Source organism: Patiria miniata, unplaced genomic scaffold (genome assembly GCF_015706575.1).
Source record: "Patiria miniata isolate m_02_andy unplaced genomic scaffold, ASM1570657v1 HiC_scaffold_20, whole genome shotgun sequence".
NCBI classification, from domain to species: Eukaryota; Metazoa; Echinodermata; class Asteroidea; order Valvatida; family Asterinidae; genus Patiria; species Patiria miniata.
In genome coordinates this window covers 25,761,938-25,780,107 of record NW_024037059.1, presented here as the reverse complement: position 1 = coordinate 25,780,107, position 18,170 = coordinate 25,761,938, and the positions used below count along the sequence as shown (strand labels likewise).

Below are 18,170 nucleotides of genomic sequence, written 5' to 3'. Positions count from 1 at the left end.
TTGGCAATATGATGAAGCACATTGAGCGGAGACTACACAATGCAAGTCAAGAGATGGGGTCAAGAGGCATTTTGAATTTCAAATTGGCTGGGTCGCTGTAGGTCTTCTCTCGAAGACGGCCATCTCTGTAGGGGAACTGCAACTGCGTATTTTACGCAATGCGTGCTTGATTGTGTTGAAAATGTCCCAAACACGTGCACTTGTTGCCTGAAATGTGTTCAAAATACGATGCAGCCGATGCGCATTATACAAGTTGACGCTCAAAACGCCGATGCTCGTTAGGCGTGGGTGGTTCCAATCTTTCTGGAGCCGGTTCCGGTTCTCAAAAAAGAACCGGTTCTGAGTCGGAACCGGCTCCCGAAAATTCAATGAAAAAAACATAAGCTCCTAGAATTACATGTAGAGAATAACGGTTTCACCTCGTGAGGTCCGTGTTCTGTGGATTTCGATGTGGAGTACAGGAATATTCCACTACGTATTTGGTTTCAAATCATGAATTTTTCCTGTGAAACTATTTTTGAAAGCAAGCTTAGCGTTTATCACTTTATTCTCTTTGATTACAGATTTTGGTCAGGTGACACTGTCAGAAATGTACATGTACTGTATAAATACGGGCAGGGCTTATAGCTAAATTTGGAACAGTCCGTTGCTTGCTGGCAGATCAGTTTTAATATTTGTTGTTTTCTTTTCTTGTTCGATAGCATGAAAGGGAAAAGTCCAAGGTGATGCGTGACAGTGAGGAGAAGCTGATAGTGTCTGCGTGGTATAACATGGTGAGTCTATGCTGGATAAACTGTCAAAACTATAGAGAGGTCTTCACAAGCCTATCACAAGTCATCTCAAGTCATTACAAGTCGTCACAAGTCAATCACAAATTGTCACACGTCAATCACAAGTCAATCAGAAGTCATCACAAGTTGTCACAAGTCAATCACAGATCATCACAAGTCAATCACAAATCATCACAAGTCAATCACAAATCATCACAAGTCAATCACAGATTATCACAAGTCAAACACTAGCCAATCACAAGTCAGTCACAAATTGTCACAAGTCATCACAAGTCAATCGCTAGTCAATCACAAGTCAATCACAAGTCAATCACAAGTCATCACAAGTCAATCACAAGTCAATTACAAATCAATCGCAAGTCAATCGCAAGGCAATCACAAGTCTATCACAAGTCATCACAAGTCAATCACAAGTCAATTACAAATCAATCGCAAGTCAATCGCAAGTCAATCGCAGGCCAATCGCAAGCCTATCACAAGCGTATCACAAGCCTATCACAAGCCTATCACAAGTCAATCGCAAATCAAGCACAACTCAATCACAAATCAATTGCAAGTCCATGGCAAGTCAATCGCAGGTCAATCGCAGCCAATCACAAGTCAATCACAAGTCATCACAAGTCATCACAAATCAAAAACAATCATCACAAGTCAATCACAAGTTGTCACAAGACAATTACAAAGCATCACACGTCAATCACAAGTCAATCACAAGTCAATCACAAAACTTTGTTCAGTCTTTTTCACAGAAATTCACAACATAACACCCATGATGAAAGAAGAAACAAAATTTCTTGCAGTTTTATGGTTGAAACGAAAGTTTGAATTTTCCTAAAATCAAAAAAAAATAAATGGAAATGCATTTCTATTGAAAACAACATAAAAAAGAATGGCAAAATGTATAATCATTGTGAACACTGTGAAAATGGCTTTAGCTTACCCGGAACCTTTTTCTCACAATAGACCGCTCCATTAAACCCCGCCCACTGTGTTTTTGACCAATCACAGCCATGATATATGCAGGCATGCAACTTTTCCTCGGATCAGCTGATTTCCTCTTTTTGTACTTCCCAAGTGTGCCATTGAAAATAGAAAAACACTGTACAAAGTCTTGGGAAAATTTGAATTTCCTCTTTTTTTGTGACTTCCCAGTTGCATGCCTGTATATGTCTGACATGCATGCACAAAAGTCCAACATGCTTGCATGTGTGCATGATCCATGCAGCTGGAACATGCAGTGTTGCATTGGAGAGGCGCACATGTTGTTGCCCATGTGTGCAGTGGGCGGGACTTAAAATGGATCGGTCCACTTGCGCCGTAACTGTCAATCACTTTTTTTTGTGTCATGCAGGGTATGCACATGCATCGTAAGGCGGCCGAGGACCGGCTAGCCAACTCCAACACCGGCCAGTCATTCCTTGCCCGCCAGCGCCAAGCCTCCAACCGACGCTCTCAGGCCATTATCAGCGGTCACTCCTCCAACGCCACCAGGTGAAAAGGTCGACCGGGGTCACGTGGGCGAAGAGGTCAGCCGGGGTCACGAAGGTGAAAAAAGTCAACCAGAATCACTTAAGTGAAAAAGTTAATTGCAAAAGGCCATCTCAATTCATATGCGGGACGAGTTCCGGACAAGATGTGGACGTTGTATCGGATATAAGTTGCAGGATTCTGAACAACTTCCCTGCAATCTTCCCGCAATGAAGTTATCAGTATTGGTGAGTCAAGCAGTTGCTAATGAAATTTCCCCAGAACATGTCCGGGACAGATGCGGAGTTCCGTCCGGATAAAGGTTAATGATTCTAAACGCAACTTGGCCAGGTACTCGCCCGGGATATGAATTGAGAAAGACCCTAACTTGGATGAAAAAGACCACCAGGTTACTATGGTAAGAGTGGGTCACTTGGATAAAAGAAAATAAGTCACCAAGTCAAATGGGTGAGAAGGTCCACCAGTCATTTGGGTGATGATAGGTCAATTAGGTGAAAGTGTCAAATGGGTTGCTTGGATGACGTTATCACTTGAGTTGAAAAGTTAATATGGAAAACTTACGCTGCTGGCAAACGGGTCTGTATTTAAAAGAAAAAAAAACTTGTCGGCAGTTTTCCGGCAGTTTTCCACCTTTGACTTTGCTTCGTGACTTCACCTGTGGGCAAGTTCGCGCAAGAACTACTGTTGACCATTGGTTAACCATAGTTGGACTAAAGTTACCCCGAACTCTGTCTAGTCGACGGTGGTTGACTACGCTAGTTGACTATTTGGAACCAACCTACCGGGGCTGGTTGCATCGCTGGTAACCAATAGCCGCGCGCATTCATAACGTACAGCTGGGAGCCAGGACCCAGAAGTTTTGCGATGACATTCTGACCAGCGTTTGACTAGAGACGTTCGCACGTTGCTATTAGTGCGCAGGGGTAAGGTACGTCACAAATCAACCACTAGTCGACGAATGGTCCTTGCCCGAACTTGGCCTGTGCTGTAAATACGGAAAGGAAAAAAAACCTGTACAAGTGTACATTCATGTACATGTTTACTCCACAAATTCATAATATATTTTATTATGAGGCTTTTTCCAATCATGTTTTTTTTTTTTGGAAATGGGCCGTCTTTTCCAGCGTATCAAACGTTTGGAGCATTGTAAATAGAGATAGTATTGTTTCACGATGTTCACCTTTATGTGTCAGGAATTGTTTTTTTTTTATATGGAATCATATTTTAATGTCTAATAGAGCATAACCTTATTTTAGTGATTTTTTTGTGTCGGTTGTTTTTAATTATGAATAACGTCAAATTGCTTAATGAGTTGAATGACTTAAACCCACCTTGTTTCATACTTACATGTAGGATGAAGCTATATACGTTAAATTTTTATTAGTTTAGTAAAATGTTCGCCATGAAGAAGAAAATGTTCGGATGGGGTTATGAAAATACTTTCCCTACATGTTCAAGGGATTTACAGTACAGAATAAGCTGTTTTTCAAACAAGCCTCCCTTTTTGTGCGTGTGGTAAAGTAAAGTGCAGTTGTCACGAGACAATGTGGCCCATCAAAACCAACGTTTATCTCCGGTTTCCTTGGCATGAAACGACTGAGAATATTTCTACTCCCCCTTGATGGGATGCTAGTCCATCGCAGGTTACTCCCCAGCTAATGCCGGTACCCATTTATACTCCTGGGTGGAGAGAGGCAAGTGGGGGTAAAGTGGCTTGCCCAAGGACACAACATATGGCCAGCAGCTGGATTTGAACCCTTGACCCTCTGGTATTAGGAAAAGAGAACCTGCCACTTATGAATTTGAGGAGGCATATCTTTGAGACAAAGGCTCTGTGGCGTTCTGTGCCTTATAATCCCTCAAATTGTGAAACATCCATGTACATGTACTATAAAAATGGTTGCACCCAGCAGTATTACTTGGCCGAAGTTTTCTGAGTTTTCCTCTGAAAAATGTTGACTTAATAAATGTTCTATGCATCTAAAGACAATTATCTCTATAAAACATGTACAAAAATAAATTTTAAACAAATGGACATGTATGAAAAAGAAATGTACAAATCTTTTAAATAAATAGGGATTGAAATGAAATGACTGGGGAAACTTTTTGGTCTGCTGTAAAAAAATGTCTAACTTTTTAGTATCGTCAGAATAGTGTGATTCACATTTCTTTTGAAAATCTTTGTGAAGAACTTATTTTGAAAATTACACCAAAATATTTACTGGGCCTCAGGCACATTTCTGTCTGATTCAAAAAAATGTCTAACTTGTTATTATCGTCAAAATGGTTGGTGTGGTTCACATATTTTTTGAAAGTCTTTTTGAGGAACTTAATTTGAAAATCACACCAAAATATTTAGTTGGCCTCAGACACTTTTTAAGGCTTCAACAATTGCACTTTATACGAAGGGGATTTTTTTTTCAATCGCCGTTGTGTGATTTATTTTGTCTTTGGATTTTAGAAATCGATGTTAGTGATGTCAAAGCATAGTCTTAAGTTTCATCTATCATGTTAATTCAGAGGAACTTTTTGTCGGTGGAAAGTATTGAAATTTTTTGAAAGTGGCCAGGGCTGGACCTGGTTTTGAAGTGTACTGCTCGGCTTTTTTCTTTGTTCCCTTAGGTATCGTAGAACAACAGCAAACCGGTCATCATCTTTCATACGTGGGATTTGTAATGTTTATGAAATTGTAAACAAAACTGTTGTCTATCAACGGCCAGAACAAAACAAGCCAGAAAGTATTAAAAATGAGTCCGTTGTTTTCCAGAATCTATAAAGCCAGTTCTGTTTTCAAATTGCACATGTGGGCATCAAATTCTATCATTATTTTCCTTTATGAAAAACAAGACAAGGCAAACAACACAATAAGCTAGATTAAAGGGTTCATGAAGTGAATTGTCCTTAGGAACATATTTTGTGCAACTTTCTACTCCTGTTAAACGTAACAAAAATTATTTGACATCCCTTTTTTGGTTTATTTTATTTGAAAAGTGCACTTGTTTAAACATTTAAACTTGTCCATGCTTTTCTAGACAACTGAGGGCGCTGTTGATGTCATTTCAGGAAGACACTTTTCAGTTTAGGGGATTTTTCGTTCTAATTGTGAACCCAAAAAGAAAAATTTGCTCATTGAAAACATCTGTGAGAAAAAGCTCATTGGCTTACTGCCATGCACTGACCGTACAACAAATCACCACAGAAAAGAAAATTTACGACAGCGAAATGTCCAAAACTCTGGCAACTTTTGGTGCTGAAAAATAGCTGTTAACATTGAGGTTTCTGCCTGAAATGACATCACACTTTTGCTCATGAATATGGAAATTTTCATTAGCATAAAAATCAAAAAGGCACCAAAATACCCTTGAAGGATTGCATTATAAAAAATTACATTGATGGGGCCCTTTAAGCCCATTCACTGGTGCTACAGGGTAATCCTATACAACAGCACTGCCCGACAAGTGACAGTGAGTCATTGAGATAGGTACAAAGAGGACACTTGCCCTCTGGGACCAGCACAAATTGGCCATCTTTGTGAAAAATTAGCCAGAAAAACTTGTTCCAAAGGAAGTACAAAATTTCAAAATCTTAGGACTTCACTAAGCCTCACAATATTTTGTATGATCAAACGTTTGTGGCAAGTGTTCCCTCTTCATTTTGAATGCCTTAAAATTGTCATATTTGAGATTGTTTACAATATCCCTATAGACTATGTGCATTTATCTCTTGTTTTTTTGTCCTGAAAATGGTCAAACCTTGATGTGAATGCAGTTTGAAATCCGAATTGGCTTATTGTGAATGCGTCTGTTCAGTTGTCAGTGTATTCGTTGACAGGGTATTGTTATTCAGAGTTTCAAATGTGCTATAACTTTAAGACGGGATGTTCAATATTGCATATTTACTTTCTCTTCTTTCCTTGTCTTGCCCTGCGCATGGATTGTGCTCGACGAGGTCCCAATAGACAATTCATTATGCCCCACCAACTGCACACATTAGGCTCGCCCATTACACACATTATGCTCCGCCCACTGCACAAATTAGGCTCTGCCCATTACACAGAAACTCTGCCTATGCACACTTAGGCCCCGCCCATTGCACATATTCGACTCAAACTATTGCGCTCCGCCCGCTGCACACATTAGGCCCCGCCCATTGCACACATTAGACCCCGCCCATTGCACATATTAGGCCCTGCCCATTTTGCAACACCTCTCCAAATGTCACACTGTATGTTCCATACACATGTGTCATGCACATGTCAGGCTTTTGTTGGACCTTAACACTTGCTGTGATTGGTTGAAACACTATGAGGCGGAGCATAATTGATGGACCTGTCCATTTCATGTGAGCCATAGACTTCTGAACTTCATGATCAGCATTATAGCACTGCACTGGCACAGAAATTCTGCAATAACTTTGTAAGCACAGAATCCTTGGTTATGAAATGTACAGACCTGAATAACGAACATTCTGTAATCTAGAAACGCACTTACCGTTAGTGAGAAAGTTGTTCCGTACAATTATTGCTTATGATAAGCAGGGCCATGACGTTTGGCCCAGTGCATCAATATGTGGTGTAATTTTCCACTTGATTTGTGTTTCACCAAAAAAAAGAGTTGATGGTGGCAAAATGACTTAAAATCTCCAAAAAGCCATAGTTACATTAGATTCTTTTTGGAAAATGTGCCCTAAAAGTAACAATTGCTTTAAATTTTAGATTTCTCTGTCCTCAAATGTTTGAAATCCGGGTGCTATTGAAGTCCATGAAAAAGCTCTATTACGTTATGCTGCCACTTGAAATATGTCCACGTTTACCCTACCAAGTTTCACACTGCGTTCCAGATTGGCTCATAACTAAATTATTGATGTTTGAAACAATTGCGATTGACTGCATACAAATGATTTACTGTTGCAGTTGTTCAGAGCCACTTCAGAGTCAGGTCAATAGAAAATTAGTACACGTTTTCCTGTCTGAAACCAAATTCTACTTTGTGTCGATTGAGTCAGTTTGAATTTTGGTTTAGAGCGAATTTTGAACGCAAGTCTGAAACGTAGTTGATCAATCCTCAGATTGTAGTAATGTATTGCTGCTGCATAAGTACAGGTATTTGTTTGTTTGTTTTTATGTATTGTAATGAAGTATTGGGACTAATCTTGATCAAAAGCTATCTTATCTAAATTTCTTACAAAAGGCCAGTTTTCTTTTGAAGTATCCTCACAATAAGTCTCCGTGCTGACGTCACACTTTGTTTACACGTGTGCTTTCTTACGGGAGCCTGGTTTGATGGCGGTTTCGTAGCCCCATATAGAAACGCATACAAAGTGTGACGTAATCAGTACATGGGCTTATTACTAGAAGAAAAAAACCCTGAACATCGAGTATCTGTTTTAGAATTTTAAGATCAACTACTTACATAACCACCATGTTTATCGGAATGTCAGACTATGTTTTGTTTATACATGTATATTTTTTAAGAGCTAGTGTGCTGTTTCTAATGCATACGGATATTAATGAATAAGTGAGGGGAAAAAGTCTGTAAGATCAATTTCATGGGATCCAACTGGTCCATATTAGGAGAAAATTATTCACTTTTATCCACCACCCTATCCAAGGCACAACTGAATCCTTATCTCTTTCACAAAATTATGTGAAGGATTAGGAAGCATGGATGTGGCAAAGCATTATGGGTAGCTTTCCACCATGTCCCAAGCAAATACAATCCAAGTGCATTGACAGTAGGTTATTAAGCAAATTTTGTCAAAGTACTGGTCACCAGTGTCATATAATAGGGTGGTGGGTACCAGTGGTGTCTATTATACAGAGTAGACTGGTTCCCGCTCCCTCCTTCATCTATTCTGACTTTAAATCTATGGAAGCGGGCACCAGTTTCCAGTCCCTCTGCCATCGATACAGAGTAGACTGGTTCCCAGACCCGGCATCATCAATTCTGACTTCGAATCTGTTGGAACGGGTACCAGTCTATACCGAGTAGAGTGGTGTCCAATCCCTCTGCCATCGATTCTGACTTGAATGTAGGGGAGCAGGTACCAGTCTACACAGAGAAGACTTGTTCCCAGACCCGCTCACAGCAATTCTGACTTTGAATCTGGGGGAGCGGGTACCAGTCTATACCGAGTAGACTGGTAACCAGTCCCTCTGCCATCAATTCTGACTTTGAATGTAGGGGAGAGGGTACCAGTCTATACAGAGTAGACTGGTTCCCAGACCCGCCAACATCAATTCTGACTTTGAATGGGAACCAGTCTATTTACAGAGCTTTTGTTTCATAGGAACAGTAAAGATGCTTATTAATTTGTCAATAATACAAATATTGGACATATACTTTTTTAATTGTTAACATGTAAATAGAACATAGGGTTGTGTAATTCTGGAACTCTTCATATATACATGTACTTCAAGATAATATCACTTTTAATCTGTCTCTCTCGAACACCGGAACAATGAATTTCTTTTGTACAGTTTCTTTTTATTCCACAAATTTGCATATTAATGTACAATGTGTTGTGGACTTATTTTCAAGTTCATAAGATCTCTATTAAATTAATTTAAAAAAATGTTTATGAAAATATGTACTTGTGACTTTTTTGTTGCATAGTAATTAACGGACAAGAATTACGTCAACAGTGACCTTTGACATCCAAAGCCATTAAATAAATTTTATATTTTATATAATTACAATTTAAAATACATTTCAAATTAGGGTTGGGGAGAATTTGGTGGGAAATTACACTGAAATTATCATATTTGAAAACTAGCTAATTTAAGAACAACAAAACACAAAATACTACAGGTAATGCAGTGAAATTTCGATAAGTCAAAGGAACAGGTTCAAAATTTGACTTAAACAGAGTTTCGAGTTAAGAAGGGTGGTATATCATTGTTATACTACTGAAGGCAATGGATTAATAACAGTTGTTTTGAGTTGTCAGAGTTTGGCTTATCGAGATTTCACTGTATACAATATTTGCAGACATAAAAAAAACACAACCAAATTATTCTGAAATACATTACTTGACTGTAAGTAAATAATGTGTGCTTTTCTTGGTTTTTCCAGCATGAACACAAAACTTTAAACAGGTCAGTGTAACAATATTTTTGTTATAAAATACTAACCCCAAATCCATCCATTTCTAAATATTACACCAAAAGCAAATTACCTTATATAAGTCATAATTTTTATTTTAAATTTTGAAAAACTTTTTTTTTTGCAGCTATGAATATTAATTAATATTAACAGATTTAAATCAAATATTCAAATGAAACACAGGGAACCTGACTAGGTGAAATATAACAAAGAAATTGACTGGAGCGAGTCTTAAATGTCAACACACATTGCTTTACAATTTTTTTTCTTTTTTTTTTTCTTTTTGTGTTAAACAGTCTACATAATACAATACAAACTTATATTTAAAAAAAATACAAATAATACTTTATTAAAACTTTTTTGATGAATATTCTACGTATAAGCCTTTCTAAAAAAAGGCCATTTTTCACTTGTGAGAGCCCTTGGGGCCCCTTAATTCAGATAAATATCTCAATTCTTAAGAAAAAAATTCACTTTAAGCTCATTTTGTGATGAAAGGTCACATTTGTTCACACGTTGGATATGAATTGACCTATCGCGGTAGAATCGCGTTAGAGAATTGCATCAACGCAGCTTGTGAAATATTCTCCAATTGGATATCATGTAATTATGATATACAAATAGACGAAACGCGCAAAATCTGAGACAAACAAAAGTTAGTGTACAAAAATTCCATAGAGTCGTCTAAGGGGCGTGGCTAACTCGCAAACGGCGATAGGTCAATAACGACTGTGATTGGTCAAAACAGTGGATCGGTCTATTATGACTAGAGGGTGGAACCAAAACCTGTGCCAATCAAATTGCCAAAACGTACTAGGGTCACCCAAACCAAGCCTACTATAAAATATCACTTTTACATTTATGCCTTTGAAAGTTAAAGATTTTTCAACAGTCAATAAATGTTGGATAAAAAAAGTGATTTGTTTTTGGCATTAGTTTAAAGTGAATGGAAGAACTACACATGCATGTTTGGAAACATGCTATAATCATACCTGTGTGTATTGTGGAACATGCTACATGCAAATGATGGTATCAACTGCCATATTACTATGCTGATGCCTCATGCATTAAAACATGCTTTACTTTGGAGGAAAATCAGAGCAACTCGTCAAATATTAATTCTACTACAGCCACATTTCAAAACTGAATTGCTTGTTTTCTATTTTAATGAGAAGCTACTTGTTGGTTTCAAAATAAAATACAAAAATAAAATAAAACCTGACAAAACCTGTATGGTTTGTAAGGTTTTCTTGGAGGCCCAATATATAGTAAAAAGCACATTGAAGCTTCCAAAAAACTTCACATGTCCATGACAAAAAGGAAAAAGAATGTTCAGAGTTTGTCTTTTTTTCTGTCGTTAGTCTATTCCTATATTTGAAGCAAACACTTTCTTGAGAACCTATCTAATAAATTTGATTGGGTATTTATCTGACGTAGTACTTTAGGAGAGTCTTGGTAAAAAAAGAAGAAGTTACTTTGAGCACACACCTCCATTCAACCTAAGTTTTTTCTTTGACTTTTTAAGGGAATATACAACATTTGCAAACATCAAAAAACCAAAACTACTAAATTAGAATGAAATACCTCAATAGACTGTGAATGACAGTCTAAAGCATCCTGTGAAATCATGGCACCTGGAGTGCCGTCATTTTTAAGAAAAGTGGTGTTTTTGTATCAATTTCCGACGCTGGTCGGCCGACCAGCATTGGAAAAAACTGACTTTTTTCAAATGCTGCCCCCAATTTACCATATTAAGTTAGTCTGAATTTTGTTTGCAATCTATGAACGGGTGCAAGCCTTCTAGACTGGTTCTCAGACCTTACAATTCCCTGGCGTCTATAAATTGCTCCATTTCAATTGAATGGGTCAGGGAACCAGACTACAATATGATTGTTTTTCGTGGATTTTCCAGCATCTACGAACACAAAACTTCAAACAAGTCAGTGCAACAATATTTGCTATGAAATACTAATCCCCCAAATCCATCCATGAAAATTACAGCAAAAGCAAATGTTGTATACTCCCTTTAAAAGTAAAAAAAATTACAAAGAATCACACAATTATCTCCAATCTTAAAACATATTTACACAGAGTATCATGTACGAGAGCCACTTTAGATTGACATTCGGTGTAAATTTGGTGTTAAGCTGCACAATGTCTGAACACTAATTCACCGATCATCGACTTAACCTAAATTTTTCCACAACTTTCAGGAAATTTTCTTGGTGGGGGTATCAGTGTATTGATATACGAAATAATGAATGTTTGTGAGTGCAATGGTAAGAATAATTAATGAGGTGACAGATGGAATGGAATATTCCATCTGGAATGGAACAGTCCATCTGGAATAAGACATTCTATCTGTCACCGAATGAAATTCTTTACATTGCACAAATATGAAACATTCATTATTTGTTTTATACGCCTGAATAAATCCTCGTCATCTGATTGGTTATAGTGTTAACGTACAATGGAATATCTATGGACCATGGAGTGGATTTTTTATTTTTGCGGTGCGGCCAGGCCGTTGGTTGGGACGAATAACTTAAGAACATTTGATCAAAGACCCACCAATCAGATGGCGGGGATTTATTCAGGTGTTGTATATGATTTATGAAAGTCAATATGCTGTGCAGTTGAAATTTTCGAACAACATATTAATTAACCATGATTTACAACCTACCAAAATATAAGTCGGAAACAAACAAACAAGCAACTTTTGTAAATAGTAAAAAAAATAAAACTCAACACACATGCCCATAACAGTATGTGGAAAACATTATGAATGTAAAAAACATGAATACAGACATGAAACAGCAGCCATTAACTTTACGAATGTAAAAAAAACATGACTACAGACATGAAACAGCGGTCATTAACTTAAATTCACGTTACACAGAAAAAAAAAGTATCATATGTATTGCATAGTGAAAAAGAGGTATTGTTTACACCCCTACCTCCGTTCCATGTAAAGGTTCTTGGAGAAACTTGATAAATTGTCACCAGGCCCTATTGCTCTGCATCCTGAGTCATGTTATTGTTCTCCGAAGAAGTTGTGGATTCAAAGCCTGCACTCAATTTCAGCTGTCCAGCACTGCCGTCAGCTTCCCAAATCTCTGAAAACATGGCGGACCCAATCATCATCGTACACATTCAATACCAACATAGGTTTATGGGAAAAGACATCTGAATGGTCTAGAGAGATCTGCTCCAATGAAAGTTTGCATGTCTACATTTGCATTTTTCATGCACAGATTTTCCGCCTACCAGTGGCGCACCCAAGGGGGGGGGGGGGGGGGGGGCTCGAACATTGTCTATTTTTTTTTAATAGTCCCATGATTTGACCTTGGTGATATGTATGTGGCCTATTTTCGAGTAATATAAATAGGGGTGTAAGTGGCGCCACTTACGTCAAAATAGTCCCCCCCCCCCCAAAAAAAACACCCAATTTTTGTCTACGACCAAATTAACTTTAACAAAATTTGCACAAAAAAATTGTGAGCCCCCCCCCCAAGCCAAATTCTGGGTGCGCCACTGCAGCCTACTGCTGTTTGATGAACTTAAAACTGAAGCGACAAGACTGAATTAATAAAGCAGTTATCAGAAAAGGGTATTAGTCCAGGTTGCGGATTGGTTAATTCAACATTTAGAAACGGAAAAAAAAAATGATAATGTGTCACTCAAAGGACATGAAGTTATATGGACTAATCCGTTGAACACTATTACAAGCCATAGACCATTATCATGTTGCAGCCATTTGATTATTTCCCACTCAAATCAATGTAACCAAAGCGAGAATGTAAGGAAAAATAGTCGTGTTCCTTTTTGCACAACAATCCCCCAAATCATTCAATACTGTTTTTTTTTATACAGGGAACATGACTGAAATGGTGGCAGCATATAAAGGTCTATTACTGGGGTGGTATGATATACTTGCTTGCAGCTTACAACTGTGCACACTCAGTAACGGCCGAGTCCGATTGAGGTCACCAAATTAGTCCATATAATACTACGGGCATAAATGGAGGTTATTAGTAAGAAAAATGCAAATGGAGAAACTAGCTGGTTTAGTCTGAGAACAGAGAGCAGAGTTGTAGCTTGTGTTTTGAGAACACTTCAGACAACGGCATAGCCAAAGGTGGGGGTGGGTGTCGGGGGGTGGGAGTCGGGGGGAGGGGGGAGGGGGATTTGTTAGTCCTATTGATCATTTCGTTCAACAGGTTTAGGAGAATTTGGGCACCTCCATTTTCAGAGGGTTGAAAATGTCCAAAATAAAGAATATTTTATTTTTTTTCATTTTAAATAAAACAGACAAAATGACAATTCTTTCAGGAAAAAAAACCCAAATTGTTGACCGAGGCTGATGGCCTAAGGTGGCCAATGGTAGGTATAAAACACGAGAATCTCCAACATTTCTGTGCGTGAACTTTTGTTAACAATATTGTCATTTCTAACTGACAATAAACCAAAATCATTGCACATAACCCATCAAAAATACTGGTTATTGCCAACTTTACCAATCCAAGAAACAAACAAACTAAACTAAAACTTATAGTTTTCCACCATTTGCAATAAAAAAAATGGAATACCCAATGCCTGTAAATTTCACTTCATAGGTTCATGGCCATTTGAGAAAAAAATCTTGTTTCTCTATTATGGGCCAAGAGAGAGTTTCTTGTTTTTCCAGATCTGTATTTTGTTTTATGACCACATACCAGTGTTGTAGTCGAGTACTTTTTCCCGAGTACCGAGTACTGCCGAGTACTTAGATTACTGACATGACTGAGTAGGAGTACTTCCGAGTACAAGTACAGGTCTCCGAGTACGAGTACTTGTATGTCGAGTACGAGTGCGAGTACTTCTTTTTCCGAATACGGCAATACGGCAAATGGTTCATTGTGCATAATTGGCCCAAGCCCAGTCAGACCGATATACAGACCCACTCACGGCTAGCTGTTCATTGTGTTTGTCTGGACGTGCACAAAGGAAAATCAGGAAACTTTGATTTCTCTGCAAGCCAATCAACCATTTCCAGCTGAAAGTATCGATAATAAAATAAGGCCGTGGTAAGTCAAGCTATACCATTTTTTTTTTCTTTTCGAGTACTGTTATTTGAGTATGAGTACTTTGAAGATCGAATACAATTTCGACATGTCGAGTACGAGTACTTTGCTGCCTGAGTACGAGTACCGTCGTTTTGAGTACGAGTACTTTGACATTCGAGTACGAGTACGAGTACTCTAAAAAAAAGTACTCGAGTATTACTCGAGTACGAGTACTACAACACTGCCCTTTCTATGCATGTACTTCACAATCTGCAGTGGACTAGTCTGTATGAGTAGTTCTACAATGAGAAATATTTTTTTTGGAAATGTCAGAAATAAATTTTCAGGTGATAATGATGGTTACTGGATCCATGGCCTTTTAAGAAAATAAAAATTGTGTTTCTCGATAAAGAGAACTCGGCGGTGATTTCGTCCAACACAATTAGGAATGAAAAGTCAAGATGTGAAGAATTTTTTTTTTTTTCCCCGACCAAATAAGTTACTTTACTCGTATTTCTTCCCAATAATTCTGCGCTGGGCAAAAAAGGGGGAATTTCCAATGAACAAACTTAAAAAGACAACAGACATGTAGAAACATCACATTTTTCACATGCATTAATAAAAAAAATTTATATAAAAATATGCCTCTGCAAAATATGCATTAAAAAAGTAACAAAAAGTGGTTTTCCTATTTACACTGCATAAAGTAAATAAAAAAGTAAATAAAAACGTAACATTTAGTTTCATATTGAAGTACATAGTAGGTCTTTAAGTTATTTTGTCAGCGGACAACAAACATTTATAACAATAGCACCATTATTACGTAGTTTACTTACTTGGTGGTGGGAAGAATGTAAAAATAAGAACAGTAAAAACTATAACAGATATTAATTTCTGTATTCCCTTATTTGTGATAAATCTGTGTTCAGTTTTAAAACAGTAATTCTCGCTCAAATGACACCTCTAAAAGTTCTGTGTTTGTTTCATATGATTTTTTTTTAAAATTTGATAAAGCGAACATGATATACAAGGGTCTATTTAGAGACTTGCGCCACTTTTCATGGTGAAATCCTTTTTTTCCCCCCACCTGCATTGATTGGCAACCATATAACCTTTCACTCTGTGACAAATGACAACACAAAACCACAATTGAAAAGTGGCGCAATTCTCTAAATAGACCCTTTTATAAAATTGGTCACTGCTCAGTCAACCGTGAATGTAATGACAGGATCAGGGTGTCATTTAAAGGAGGAGATTCAACCCTGACAGAGGATATCTCCCTTTGATTCACATGTGCACTACTTCTGTTCCAATTAGCAATAATATCTCGGTTTCGTTTTTTTTGATCCACCCTGTATATTCACCTAGTTTTTCTGAAGTAACTAGTCGACTTTGCCCTATGAGTTTCATTTAATTTCAGTCACGTATTACCACAAAAAGTCAATTGATCGCAGCAACATTACTGGACGCTCAGACCAAGGTGCCTTAATGAATTTCAGTGCTGTTCCTGCATGTTGTGAAAAGGGCTGCGGTTGGGATTGGAATGATTTGCCTGGCTATCAGTCATCATGGCAAGACTTCAGTTTAATGCTCAAGGGCGAATGATTCCAATCTCCAAACCACATCAGCTTTTTTTTTCACAACATGGGGGATTTTACACAGCTTACATAACACGGCACTGAAATTGAATTAGGCAAGGAACTTGGTCACAGTGTCAAAAAATGTTGCTGCGATCAAGTGACCATTGTGCAGTGATACATGACTGAAATCGAATGAAACTCGTAGGGGTTGAGGCCAAGGATAAGGAGTATCTGCACAATTAAAAGTTTTATTTTCAAAATTGGCTAAATGGTTAAGTAGTTATTTCAAAAATAGTTAGACGGACAATTTTTGGAGGATATACTGTAGGTTCCCAAGTAGTGACAAAAATTGAAAACCATTGGACAACAATGTTAATGTGACTGGCCCCCTCTACCAAGCTTGTGCGTCATAAATACGCCTCATTCAGGGTTTATCTAAAACACTGCTACAAAATGAAGTGTTAGTTGCTTGGAATACACCATTCTACAAGCCATTAATTTGCAGCTCACAAATGAACATTTTCAAGGCCTTATTAACCATTGAATATTGCCAAAAACTTTTGAATACTGACGTCATGTTCTAGTCATGTGCTTCACTTGTACCCATGGCCTTATCCAGAGGTGCTGGTGAACTCTTAGCAATCTCATCGGCTAGACTTTTGTTTTCTGGTGTAGAGTGAAATTAGTCTGAGTATCACCCGTTATCCATGGAGCCCTGTCCCTGGTCGAACGTCTGATATATCTAAGCATGCAGATTTATGCGATCCCGCGCCTCAACCAATCGGAGTCAACTTTACTAAATCGTGACGTCATTTCATTCCCAAATCAGGACAAAATGTTTGCTTGGTCAATTCGAAGCAGTGTTTTGTATTACAATGGCCGAGCGTAGATAACCTAGACAAGCTTGGCGCGTATTGCGTAACATAATACACAGCGCGTGACCACAGCCTTTGTTTGCTGTGTCTAGGTTTTTTTTTTTATCCATGTCTATGACGCCATAACGAGTGAATGACCGAAGACCCGATATAGAAAGCGCCCCCTGATTGGTCAAAATCTAGAGGTCAAGAGGTGGTCTTGCATAATTAATCAGCAAATCTGCTCACATATATCATAGACCATGGCTCTACGCTCACATTTTTTGGAATATTCAAATTTGGCAAAGAGCACTTTCGTTGGATGATCGAATATTTAAATATGCCGTATATTCAGCAGCAGGAATATACATCCATAGACCATGGTGTTAAAGTACCCACAATCCTTTGCATTTCCTTGAATAAAAAAAAAGATAAGCTGTCACCAGTACCTTGGATAAAGTGGTAGACACAAGCGAATCCAATGCTCAAGCGCCCTCCATCGACAGATTCTGGCAGTCAAAAATGACACGACTTGTGTGTGAATATGAAGAAAGTGCTTTTTTTTTAGTTTTTGGAATCCAGTTTCTTGGAAACTGAAAAATAAAGGAAAGTTTCAATATTTCCCTTCAGCTGGCTTTGAAAAGATTGAAGTTTGATCGGAGGGTTAAACTGTCTTGTTTATAACAACAGAGGGCGCCAGAGATTCAGACACATGGCATCTTCCGGGTGCAGACCTGTAAATCGACTCCCATAGACCTCAGTGATAATTATGCATTCTTCCAAAAATTATTAAAAATACTCACAACTCTCCAAGGTGTTTGACACACCCATCAAATTAAAGCTTGTTTCATCCTATTCCAGTGACCTTTGGAAAAAAATTCCATCCAAAGATGATCACCTCTAAAAAATAGTCATGTGGCCCATCGCCAATTTGAAAAATAGAGCAATTTTAGGGCCCAATTTCATAATGGCCATCAACATCCAGTCATAACCAATCATATAGTCGATCATAAGACAATCACAAGTCGATCACAAGTCGATCACAAGTCAATCTTAAAGTTGGTATAAACATGCTTTTCAAGATTTTCTTTTTTGAACGAATTTAAAGGAATATGATGCCCAGTAGCAAATAAAATTGCTTGTTTGCATTTGCAGGCCTTTTTACAGTTTTAAATTTGGTTTTTAATAGCACGCTTCAGTTCAGAATGTTTTGAGCGCAATTCTATAAATATTCATATCTAGTGACATTTCAGCTATACATTTATATGTTAATTTTTGAATCACGCGTTTTATATTTGGCTGGTCTGGC

At 37.9% G+C, this 18,170-nt stretch overlaps 1 protein-coding gene across 4 annotated transcripts in view; it reads left to right on the top strand.

Annotated features, from left to right (window-relative positions):
* LOC119728325 (protein Hook homolog 3-like) overlaps window positions 1-2,686 on the top strand; it is a 34,019-nt gene extending 31,333 nt beyond the window's left edge. For all 4 annotated transcript variants that reach the window (XM_038200525.1, XM_038200523.1, XM_038200522.1 and 1 more), the window contains 2 exons: window positions 702-773; window positions 2,143-2,686. In XM_038200525.1, coding sequence (XP_038056453.1) covers window positions 702-773; window positions 2,143-2,286 — 216 coding nt within the window. In that variant the 3' untranslated portion in view covers window positions 2,287-2,686. The remainder of the gene's footprint in view (window positions 1-701; window positions 774-2,142) is intronic.
* The last annotated feature ends 15,484 nt before the right edge of the window (window positions 2,687-18,170 follow it).